Consider the following 12,856-nt stretch of genomic DNA (forward strand, 5'->3'; position numbering starts at 1 on the left):
TAGGACATAATTCTACCCACTGGGCAAAACAAAATCAGCAATGAAAGTGAAAGTGAAATTGCTCAGTTGTGTCTGACTCTCTGTGACCCCATGGACTGTAGCCTACCAGGTTCCCCTGTCCATGGGATTTTCCAGGCAAGAATACTGGAGTGGGTTGCCATTTCCTGCTCCAGAAGACCTTCCCGACCCAGGGATTGAACCCGGGTCTCCCGCATTGTAGGCAGACGCTTTACCGTCTGAGCCACCAGGGAAGCAATAGCAATAGCAGCTTCCAATTCAAAGGAAATATTTATACACAGATACAATAAAAGATACAATTTTATCTTTGTAGCAGGTGGCTGTGGCTGGCTGTAGCCAGATGTAAAAACAATTTCAGAAAGAAAAAACTTTGTGGAATTGGTCAGGTCTTTCGATCATTTGACCAGAGTGCAAAAAAAAAAAAAGAAAAAAAAAGAGTATTCTCTTCCAGGAAATCAGTTTATTTTTCATCACAACAGAAAAATCTCTGTATAGAAATGTTTTGGTTACATTTCTCGGTTTGGGTGTAGGGTGGCTCTGGACATGAAAGGTTTGTTATTTCTTAGAGCAGTCCCCTCAAACTTTTTTTCAAAGGTGGGGCTCCACTGCTTTTCTTCGTCAGTTTTCGCAAGGATCACATTTGCAAGTGGTCTAATGATACTAACTACAGTCTAGGAAACAGTGTTAATATGATTTGGAATATGAAAGATTTTGATTAAATTATGGGACTACTATATAGACTTGGAATAGAATTTTATCCTTTATTCATTTTAAGATAGGGTCACCTTACTCCAAGGAGACTTGATGAGTGATCTAAAAGGGACACTATTCAAGATTTAGGGTTTAATGTAATTTTGTTTACATCTCAAATGCAGAATCAAATTGCAGTATCTTCTGCCATACTTGAGAGGGAATGGATCTAAGTGTTTTTATTGGTGGTTGGGACACTAAAATGACTGACTTGTACTCATGCAAGAGGAAGACCAGCTGTCCTCATTCCATGATGCTAGGTTTAAGATGTGCCCACTGCACTGATAGTTCTTCCACAAACATAAAACATCATGTTAGATTTCATCAATACTTCTACTCCAGGAGTGAAAATTGGGAACCACCACTGTCTTTTCCAGCTTCATGTTATCTACGGCTGCCTAACAAATTACCTCTAAGTATCGCAGCTTAATACAAGACTTATTTATCTCTGGTTTCTGAGTAATTTGGGTGTGGATCAAGGTCCCACACAAGCTATAATCGAAGTGTTGTCTGTGGTCATCTCAAGCCTCTAGTGAGGGGAGGAGCCCCTTCCTGACCCAACACATGTTGCTGGCAGGATTCAGTTCCCTGCATGTGGTTAGACTGGGGGACTCTGCCGTTGCCAGGCAACCCCAGTTTCCTGTCACATGGACCTCTCCACAGAGCATCTCAGAACATGGCAACTGGCTTCCATCAGAGCAGGAAAGCATGGCAGAAATAGTGGGCAAGCAAGACAGAAGACGAAGTCTTTCTGTCACCTAATCTCGGAAGAGACATGTCACTCTCGCCATATTCTATTCATCAGAAGTAGGTCACTAGGTCCAGCTCATGTTCAATGATAGGGGATGATACAGGATTGTAAATACTGGGAGGCAAGGATTGATGGGAGCCACCTTAGAAGTCTCCTATCACAAGGTTTTTTTTTTTTTTTTAATATTAAAAACTGAGAATGCAAAGTTGCTTTCAGACAATGAATGTGAAAGGCAGAGGCCATATATTTGAGCTAGTTGCAGTAAGTACTTGTGCACATTTTCAGAGCTAAATTGTCTTTTGAGGCATTACACATAACAGACTGACAAAACTATTTTTGGGTTCAAAAATTTGTGACTGCTTCTCTAAACACTACTTAATACAAGGCATAGTACAAATCCTAGATGAAGTCATCAATGGAAGCATTGAATAAGATTTGAAAAGGCATGGTTCAATACCTAGATTTTTGATGGAAATTCCTTCTAGCAAACAGCAGGTACTCCAAATATTTCAATAAGGAATGTACCAGCTCAGTGACCTGCAGGCACCAGATGTTAGAGTGACAAATCTTGGAGGGTGAGACAACTTTTAGATAAAAGCTGTTTCTTGATCCTAAATAATACTAACATTGCTCTGGAACTGTTTGCAGTGATAACTACCCTTCTTTTCTTCTTCTTTTGCTCCTTGATCTGCTCCTTGATCTGCTCATCTCAAGAGTTCTTGTCTTCCTTTGCTTTCTCCTCAGGGTGCACCTTTCACAAGACCTACACCCCCATCCTCACTAAGCTGTGGCCATGATCAATGCACCCCAATCCTGCACCTCAACAGACAGTGTGTTCTGATAGCCTACCACACTACAAAAGACCTCATGGTCACTTCAGTGACTGGAGGCAGCAGCCTGGATCCTACAGGCAAGCCAAGACTAAATTAGTCTTTTTCAGTTCTTCACTTGAAGATTCATTTGAAAACATAATGATTTTATTTTTTATCATAACTATGATTAGTGTGGACGTGACTGGATAGGAAATGCCAACTTTTCCTGGGAAGGAAATTAGGATTCTTTGCCACTTTTATAGATTTTGGAAATTGAGGCAAGTAAGGAATCAAAGTACAAGTTTTATTTCCAGTTTAAGGACCAAATTCTTTACTGTGAACTATCAAATCTAGTAATAAGTTAATACTATATTAATCCATATAAGAAGTCTTATATGGTCTGGAAGTTCACCTCTTAGAGAAAAATCATTGCCTCAGAAGAATATACTCAAGACAGCATATATTGAAACATGCACCCCAGTCATTAGTTTCTTGGGCTTTTGTAGTCATTAAGTCAATCACAGAAATATAAGGAAAAGTTGCTTTAAAAAAAGCAAATTCAGAATTATGAGTTTGTTATTAGTAGAGGTATATAAAACATGGACAACCGACTTCGCAGAAAGCTAAAAACTATATCCAAGGTCAACCTGTCATATTATTTAGCTCACAACTCAAAAAATCAATCTCCAAACTCAACAAATAGCACACACATGTGTTTTAATTTCTAGATTATACACTGTTTCCTTTAGATTCAGAAAAGATCACAAAAGCAAACCAGTGAAAGCTCTTTCTGTCTAGTGTCAAGGCCATAAAATGTTAACAACATTGTTTATTAAGAATTAAGAGTAATTGTCTTCCAGAATTTGCAGGTGCCAAGAAATCATGGCAACAAAATTGTAGAATAACAAAGTATTACAGAAAAAAAAAAGTAAAATATAATGCTTTTGAAAAAAATGTAGAATAAATTACATTTTAAACCAGAATAACTGACAAGCTTACAAGAAACATCTGGGTTGCTGTTTGGAGCGGCTTTTAAAACATAGAGCAAGCAAAAGCAGGGAGACAGCAGAGAGCGGGGAATGGTGCTGACTGAGCTCTGAGACATGGGGAACTACCTTCTTTTCTCTGGGCTTCAGTATTCTCATCAATAAAACTGGAGCAGATTATCTTTCTTGAATCTTAAAAAACCCCCAAATTTCAAGGTTCCTTCTGTTCACGAACATCATTTTGTAAGACACCATTTTGTAAGAAAGCATACTCTCCTGGGATTGAGAACTGTTCCTATGATCACAACTAGGCTTTTCCTATCCTGCTCATCAGCTGACACGCTCCTGAAGCAAGGACGCATCCTCACCAGACAACAGCACCATTATGAAAATGTTCAGGCATTCAGGAGTTGTTTTAATGCCTAATAATCCTATGAAATGTGACAAACACACTGACACAAGCTGTTAACAAGTCCAAGTCAAAGGAGTGTTTCTGATCTGTGACTGCAACACGGAAAAGTCCTTTGCTTTCTGTCAAACACTTCCCCTCACAAAAGGTACGTGGCACTGTATTCCTACATACTTCAGATGCTGGGATGAGCAGGGCTCCTGCAGCCTGAGGGCACCTGGGGCTTGACACCCTGTGGTAAATCTGGGATCAACAGCCTAAGAGATGACACTTCTGTGCGGGTGAAGCTACTGCTGCTCCTGAGCTGCACGCACTCCTCCAGATTCACCTTTTCTGTTCGGTGTTTAACACTGGGCACCCTATTGTCTCTGAAGGGTGTAATAACTTGCACAAGATGGCTAATTTTTTTCTTAAATTACTAAAATTTATGGCTTTCACATTAGCAAACAATCTGCAAAGTTTTTCCATTGATGTCAAAGACGAAAGATTATATATACAGCAATTAGCATTATTCTGGTAATAATGCCTAAAATTTATTAGTTCCATTATCTTCTCTTCATATTGTATACTGCCAAATGTTTGACTAAGAAATAAATGCAATCTAATGCCACCCACGGCTCAGTGACTAATATATGGCAATCTCAGGCTGGCGTGGTTACTGATCCTCTGGTTCTTTACTTCTATCCCTACAGGCAAACTGATGAGAAACCAGTGTCTCTAGGCCACACTGAGACGTGCCTTCACTGGGTTAGTATTCACCATTAAGGCCTCTCTGTGTATTTTTCATTTTCTTTAAATTACAAGGAAATGTCATCCAATATTAAGACCTTTCTTTCTTTAGTTTAAGAGAAAACTAGGCTCTTGCAGGTAAGTTTGAGTTTTCTACTATGAAGAACAAAAAAGATTTCAATTGTTTTAGAAGCAGGAAAATTTAGAAACAATTTTTTTGTCCAAGCTTTACTTGCTTAGTGGCCTGAAACCATGTGTTTTTGTGCTGTTTTAAAGTTAAATGTCTTCCTTAACGGCTTTGCATTTTGTAGGCCTCTTCATGCCCTTTTAAGACAGGGTAGGACACAAATTTCAAAAATAAAAATAGTTACAAGTGCTACTTAAGCATATTGTATGATTTACGACTATAGATGTTAAAGATGCATTTGTTTTCTTAATGAATAAAATTTTACATAGGAAATATGATAATCTCCTTTTCACTAAGAAAGAGATCACAGTTATTATTATATTAAGAATTTGCTAAATGTTGTCTGGCATGTTATCTACTAAAATGCCTATTCAACATAACTAAAGAAAGAATTTAGCTATCTAATCTGGCTCTAGTTCATTAGTTCACTGAATACTACATTCATTAAGTCTTTTTACCTTCCCAAGTTGTATTTTTAAAATTGGAAATTATACTGAGTTTTAAAAAACCTTAAGACAATACTATGTGTAAGATTTTTCCTATCTTCTGGACAGTATGTACTTCTTAAAAAATGTGATATAATAAGCATTTTGAAGAAGTATTATATATATATATATATATATATAATATTTAAGGTCACAGTTTTCATTAATCTGAGAAAATGTAAAGATGTGATTTTTTAAAAAGTCAATGAACTCCAGTGAAACTTTAATTTCTCATTTCATGGAAAATTTAACTACAAAAAATATCAAACATGAGAATTTATCTTTTAAATGTCATGCCTGTATTAGTCATAATTCAATAAATGGATTCCTTTCCACATATATTTTAAGATCTTAAATCTCAGTGCCATAAATAATATGATTGAAGAATCATGTAACAATGTATATTTTAATTATCAGATTTGTGTAGTGATTTAGATCAAGATACCAGTGAAAAATTTATCATAAACTAAATGCAATAACAAGAGGAAACAAAAGCTTATGTACACATTTCCAAGATTTTTACAATAAATTATAGTGTACAGTTCCATCACAGCATATTTGTATACAAAGCCGCTACTGTGAACACTGAAAAGAAATCTGTCGTGGAGATTTTTAACCTTGATTTAATAAAATTTGTACAGTATCAAATAATATCAAAAGTCTAAAAAAACACAATGTTTTTTAATATCATGTTTATAAATTATTGTTTATATACCATAAGAAAAATAAGGTCAAAGTGCAGTTTAAAAAAAAGTGAAAATTGTTATTCTTGGTAAGAACTAGAAAAATGTATTGTCCCAAGTAAGAAGCAATCTAAAGGCTTATACAGTTTCTTAGGCATTTTCCTTTAACTCTCATACAACCTTGGTTACCATATGCTATAGGACAAACCAATACAAAGGGAGTGAAATAGCCTTTTAGGAAACACAGATCTAGTAATGAGTAACACTGGAAATAAATATGATGATAGGCCGCCCCCAAAATGAATTAAATGACTCACAGGAAAAAATGGGCTATCACTGAATGTGATAAAACCTGGGAAATTTCAAAAAATTTTAATTAAGTTTTTAGTCATAACTGGCAATGGTGCACATATCCCAGGATTATGAAACTTTCTAATATAATATAACCAAAACAAAATATGACTTAAAGGTGCTAAACCATGTCACAGAAAATAAAGGTTAAGGATCCAGTGATTAAAAGGCAGCAGTATGGAAATTACTCAAGAAACAGATGGATGAAACATAATTCTGTGTCTTAACTGGCACTTACCACAGTAACTAGTTATATTTTGACAAATTCTAGAACAAATGCCTATACTGAAATACATGTGAAACATTAACCATTTATATAGGAAACTGAAATGGCAACATTACTGGCTTCTAAAACAAATTTAGAGAAAAGAAAAAGTAAAAAGAATGTGAAGAAAAATCTTATGTTTAAACTTATTGTGGGATCAAAATTTTGACAGAGCTGTATCAATCAAGAACAGTCTTCCTGCTGCTAACACCAGCAGGCAGCTGAGCCTGGCGCAACACCACCCTCCCCTCTCCAGATGCTATGTAACTGGTGCTTTGTTTGTAGGACACTGAGTAATAGATGCTTATTTTTTGTTTTTTACTGCATGGACTAAGTTCCTTGGTTGGGTTAACATATAGACTGCCTGAGATAATAAAAACTTCACCATTACATTAAGGGGAAATGAAGGTCTTTCTAGTTCTGACAGGAGAAAAGGGTTGGCTGTTGAAAACAATGTGGATGCTCTGTAGGCCGCATACGTACATACTTAATAATTAATGTCACCTTCAGCAGAAGATTAAAAATCGATGGATATGGATGCTTGTGCAGAATCTTCTCGCCCCCTGACATAAATTTCACAGGGAATCTCCTCCATTACTCGGTCTTCTAGGGCCTGTTCAGGGCACTCATGTGCCTGCTTGAAAGTGTAGCTACTCTTTTTGAAGGTGCTATTAAATGTTTTCATTGGCTGTGGTTGTGCAAAATCATTTCGGAAAGGAAGTTCCACGGAACTGAGGTTGGTCCTGCTTTGTTTGACGCTGGGTGCCTGCGACCCACAGTGGTGGTCGTGGATGCAGCGCGACGCGGTCGAGGAGCGCCGCGTCTTCTGGTAGCTGTCCAGTTCCTCTGACAGGTCGGCCAGGTCGGTGGACATCTCTTTGTCTCTCAGGGAAAACAGTTCATAATGAGGAGGATCAAATACTTCTTGAAACCCAGTTTTATTGAAAGCAGTTTTGCAAGCCATGACCTTTTTTCGAGGCTGTTTCACTTGTACTAAAATAGAAATAATGAGAAGGACCAAGACAATCCCTGACGTAATGCCAATAATTGTTCCGTGAGTTTTAGTGATTTGTTCAAACACTCCTGCTTTTTTCTTTTCTGCAGAAAGAGAAAGAAAAACAATAAGACTCTTAAAATTCATTCATGATTCCTGTCACAAATTGGTAAAATATTTTTAGGTAGAGCAGAACACCTGGGTCAAATACAACACAGAAAATGTAATTTAAAATTATTAGGTTTTTAAATAAAACTAGCATGACTTCTGGTTAAACTAACCAATCATAAGGCAGCTAGACAGACTACAGAAAAAGCAAAAGGACTTGGTTCTTTACTCAGAAGGTCTGTGAGCACATGGGCTTCCTGGTGGCTCAGTGGTACAGAATCCGCCTGCCCATGCAGGAGACACAGGTTTGATCTCTGGGTCAGGAAGATCCCCTGGAGAAGGAAGTGACAACCCACTCCAGTATTCTTGCCTGGAGAATCCCATGGACAGAGGAGCCTGGTGGGCCCAAGTCCACAGGGTCGCTAGGAATCAGACATGACTGAACAACAGCAATAACACGTGAGCACATACAGTTTGCAAATCAAAGTAATACATGAATATAGAAAATGTCAAAACAAAATACTCTTGTTCTATCAAGTTTAGCTTTCTGCTCTATGGTAGATTTGAGTTAACCCATAGTATTCCTACTGATGGCCATAAGCAAGGAGAAGAAAAATGATTTCACTGACCCACTCAGATATGTTGACAACCACGGTCCACTGTTTTTCAATGGTTACCTGAAAATACTTCCTCTCAAGTACTTAGGACAGCAATGTCATACGTTAACTTTCCATAGTTAGGATATTTATTGAACTCTTGGGAGAATAAAAGGGAGATAAACTGTAGTACTGAAACAGTGATTTGATAACCAGCATTACCACAAGGCATATTTCTCTTTCAGGGAGTATACACTGAAATATAGCATAGGAAATTCATGGAATAAAAAACACAGTCCTTATAAGGAGTCTGTTTAACACTGTAAGACTGAATCCATCAGTTGATTTTTACTAAATAGTATTTCCATTTAATTTTAAAAATAAGAATACTTTAGGTTATAATCTACATTATTATGACAATAAGGTATCTTTATGATATAAACCACCATGACAAACTTATAGACAACTTTAAGGTAAAAAATATAGTCTATAAAAATTGCTTTTGTTGAGAATAATTTTCAGTTTTACCACATCCCAAAGGTCTGTGATTCATTAAGGAGAACATTTATTTTACATGTCTTCATTCTGCCAAAGCAGTTATGACAAGTACAGTTGTAGAAAAAGAGATTTTTTTCTTAGTGAAAGGCAATGACCACACCTCTAAGGGCTGGCCTTCACCACAGACTCACCTTTACAATGATTTTCATCCCAAGGGTATGCACAGTTTTGAATCCCATTACAGACTAAAGAATTATTGATGCACATGTTGCTATGGCAAAAGAAAGTGCTGCCTGTACAGGGAGCTGTAGAAAAAAAGAAAACTTTGTTGCTAAGAAGAGAAAGCAAACAGATTATAACACCCTGATTTATTTTACATTTGCTGTTATAAAGTCAATATCCTATCTGAAAGGCTTTTCTGGGAATACACTCTGTACTGCACAAACAATAAGACAAAGGCCTATATTCTCTGATGCTGACTCATGTAAACTTTTACCAAGGCTGGGCACCGAAAGGCTGCTTTCAGTGTAATAACAGTATGAACGCATGGCCATCCCTCGGCATCTGCGGGGCACTGTGGCCAGCACCAAAACGGGCATGAGCTCAGGTCCCCGGGCGGCCCCTCTGAACCAATCATGGAGCGCGTGCTGCCGCAGTGTTGCCTACGGAAAAAGTCCTGTTTAAGTGGACCTGCACAGTTCAAACTCCTCTTTCTCAGGGGTCAGCCGTATTTGATACAGGTCTTATGAAACTAATACACAGAACATTTTTTTTCAAAATGTAAAAGAAAACATTAGAGAAGACATGGAGGCACTGAGCCCTTGTGCTTTGCTGGTAGGAATGTAAAATGGTGCAGCTGCTGTGGTGACTAGTATGGCAAATGGTAAATAGCTCTCAAAAGTTTGTAGAGATTACCATAAGCTCCAGCAATTCCACTTCTAGGTATATATTCTTAAGAACTGAACGCAGAGACTCAAATAGATATTTGCTGTTCACTGCAGCAATATAATGCACAGGAGCCAAAAGGTGAAAGCAACCCAAATGTTTGTTGAAGGGAGAATGGATGACCACAGACAAAATAAAAAAGCACTCTTTGGAATTAAAAAAAAAGTTTTTAAGCAGTAGACATATAGAATATATGCATTGAATTTCATATTTGGTATAATTCTTTAAAACTCCTTAATGGTCTCGAAGCTTATCATAAGGAAAATGAGTATTAGATATAGAAATAAGCTGTTAGATGGACAGAAAAGCCAATGAAGATGTATGGTGGTATTTTATTCAAGTACAAAATTAGCAGGTGTACCCACTTCTGTTGTGTCATATGTCATAAAACTGTATCACATATAACATTTATTATGTCTCTAGGACATATAACAGATGTCCTAGAGAGCATATAGTATTTTTAAATTCCTCATTTATAAAAACTGGAGTTTTCTATTGTTTAATTATCATGCCACAATTCTATTATATACTAGATCATATTTCATGTTGAGCTCTTATTTTACCTATTTTATCCAGTTTACAAGTGGGGATACAAGGAAGCTGCTTTCAAGACAAGGGGAGTGAAGTTATAAACAGCATTGTACTCTGATTTTCTGAGTCAAACTATTATTAGTTCTTATAGTTTATCAACAGGACACTATGTGACAGGATCTTGATGGCTCTTCACAGCTTCAAAAGTGGCATAAAGCCAGGTTTTCTGCTCAGTGTTTCTTACTGATTGAACAGTGAGTGGAAAGTACGCCTTTTGTTTTTTTTTAAATCATAGAGTTTTTTATAACTGCTCTCCACACTATTTAAAGCAATTAGAAAGTAGAGCAAACAATGATACTGTCAGCTTTCATTTTCTAGGAATGCAAGTTATATTTAAAATCACAAATGTATTAAGCTCTATGGATTTTCAGTGGACAAGCATAACTGTTCATAATAAGAATGAAAGTATCAGTTATTGATATGGGTTGCTAATGACATGCTTCAATTCTAAACTATATAAAGTGGCTGAATTACATAAATAAAGGACAAAGATAATAGCAAAAACACTGCCAGTTATGAACTGCTCTCTGCTTACAGCTTGAGGATTTTCTCCTTTACTGACTACTGGGTCAAGGTGCAGGAGAGGGGAGGGGGTTACCATTTTAGCTTCCCTCTACTTCTGATGAGATGTGGCAACGATGCTGAGATAGTTCTGTCTTCAACTAAGCCTGCAGGGGCCCTGTAGGGCAATATGTCACTGAAAATCACATTATGGATTTATTCTAACAAAAATATCTTTTGCTGCTTTCACAGTTTTAGTCCTGGAAATTGTGTTCCTAAAACCATTCCCTTCCTTAAAGAGTGAGGTATATATTAGTACTCAGTGCTTGGGAAGAAGTCAGACATATCCTGGTTGCTATTCTGTATTATGCACTTTGGCCAAGTACTATTTTAGTCACATTTGCAGTCTACAATCAATGAGTAGATAGGAAGTGAACCTCTTATGCAGAATTAATGCATTTATATAAATCTCCTGTGAAATATTTTCATGGATGGATTCATAGTAATTATAAATCATTAACAGTTTAGAGTAAATACAAGGAAATCAAACCTCAAGGAAATCAAACCAGTCAATTCTAAAAGAAATCCACTCCAATACTGTAAAGTAATTAGCCTCCAACTAATAAAAATAAATGGAAAAAAAAGAAAAAGAAATCAATCCTGAATATTCATTGAAAGGACTGATGCTGAAGCTCTAATACTTTGGCCATCTGATGCAAAGAGCTGACACACTGGAAAAGATCCTTGATGCTGGGAAAGATAGAGGGCAGGAGAAAAACGGGGCAAGAGAGGATGAGATGGTTGGATGGTATCACTGACTCAATGGACAGGAGTTTGAGCAAACTCCAGGAGATGGTGAAGGACAGGGAAACCTGGCGTGCTGCAGTCCATGGGGTGGCAAAAGGTCAGATACAACTTAGTGACTAAACAACAGTTCGGAGAACAAATGAGAGTTAACAATGTGAATTAATGACAAGCATGTGAAAAGTACACTGAAGCTCTCAAATGTGCTTATCAAGCGGACATTTTTAAGTTGAAACTTCTGTTTTATAAAAGTTCACAGAATTCTTTATTTTGATCACACACATTTTTTTGGAGGGGTACTTTTTGTTCTCAGGTAATAAAGCTACATTTGGGATATGCAGTCAAGCCTACCGTAGCCTTCAATTAGTCTGAACTTTAATGATTAGTATAAAGATATCACTTGAAGGAGGTTTGTCACCTGTTTACTTATTAGATCTGTATTAAAGAGAAATCATTAGTTTTACAGAGAAAATAACTAAAATACATTAGAGAAGAACTTTACATATAAGATTTAGACAACTGCTACCCGAAATAAATATAATGTGAGTCAAGAATGAGAACAAGTAGCCATATTAGTCTTTAAAAAGACAGGTGGAATTAATTCTACTGGCTGTTAAAGACTTATTTAGTCTTTAAGTCATATCTGACTCTCTTGTGATCCCACCGACTATAGCCAGCCAGGCTCCTCTGTCCTGGTGATTTCCTAGGCAAGAACACTGGAGTGGGTTGCCATTTCCTTCTCCAGGGAAATCTTCCTGACCCAGGGATGGAACCTGTGGATCCTGCATTAGCAGGTGTATTCTTTACCTCTGAGCCATCAGGGAAGTCACTAATAGTTTATTTAACCTAATGTATTTGTGCAGAAAGTTAATACAGCATGATCACGGATGCTACCTTCAGAAGGGTCTGTGTGCAAGGGTGGCCCTTAGCTGGCATCTGGAAACTTGGCTTTCCTCTATTCCCTGACTGACTAGCGTAGTTCACGGTGCATAGAGTTTGTGTTAATATCATTTACGCCAAATATTAACAACTGTTTTCCTTCTGTGAGTCGAGAATTTTGGTATATTCAAGGCAGACTGCGCCTATGTGAACAGTCCCCAGTAAAAACCGTGGGTGCTGCCATCTCTATAAAGTCGGCTTTTCTGGGCAGAAACATTGAACAGGTGACTATATTTTTTGGTTGCTGGAGAAATGAACATGTTCAGGGTGTCCCTCCTGGGAGGGGTGAGCATCATCCCTGTGCAAGGATTTCTCCAAACTCAAAGACAGTCTTTTCCCTTTCACTGTAATAATCTTAGCTGTTAAAATGAATAGATGCTGGTCATAGAAATCACCTAACATATGGGTGGTGCTGTGGAAACCTGAAACAATATCCAAAATTCTATCATTTTAA

General features: G+C 37.2%; 1 protein-coding gene across 4 annotated transcripts in view; it reads right to left on the reverse strand.

Annotated features, from left to right (window-relative positions):
* Positions 1-12,856, reverse strand: part of NETO2 (neuropilin and tolloid like 2) — a 94,095-nt gene that overhangs the window by 19,990 nt on the left and 61,249 nt on the right. For 3 of the 4 annotated variants that reach the window (XM_065925266.1, XM_065925265.1, XM_065925264.1), the window contains 2 exons: positions 8,814-8,927; positions 3,140-7,524 (listed from right to left, as the gene is read on the reverse strand). In XM_065925266.1, the coding sequence (XP_065781338.1) occupies positions 6,944-7,524; positions 8,814-8,927 (695 nt within the window). In that variant the 3' untranslated portion in view covers positions 3,140-6,943. Of the gene's footprint in view, positions 1-3,139; positions 7,525-8,813; positions 8,928-12,856 lie in introns of those variants that run through there. The other variant, XR_010661670.1, reaches the window with a different exon arrangement.

Source organism: Muntiacus reevesi, chromosome 2, assembly GCF_963930625.1.
Source record: "Muntiacus reevesi chromosome 2, mMunRee1.1, whole genome shotgun sequence".
In the NCBI taxonomy this organism is placed as follows: Eukaryota; Metazoa; Chordata; class Mammalia; order Artiodactyla; family Cervidae; genus Muntiacus; species Muntiacus reevesi.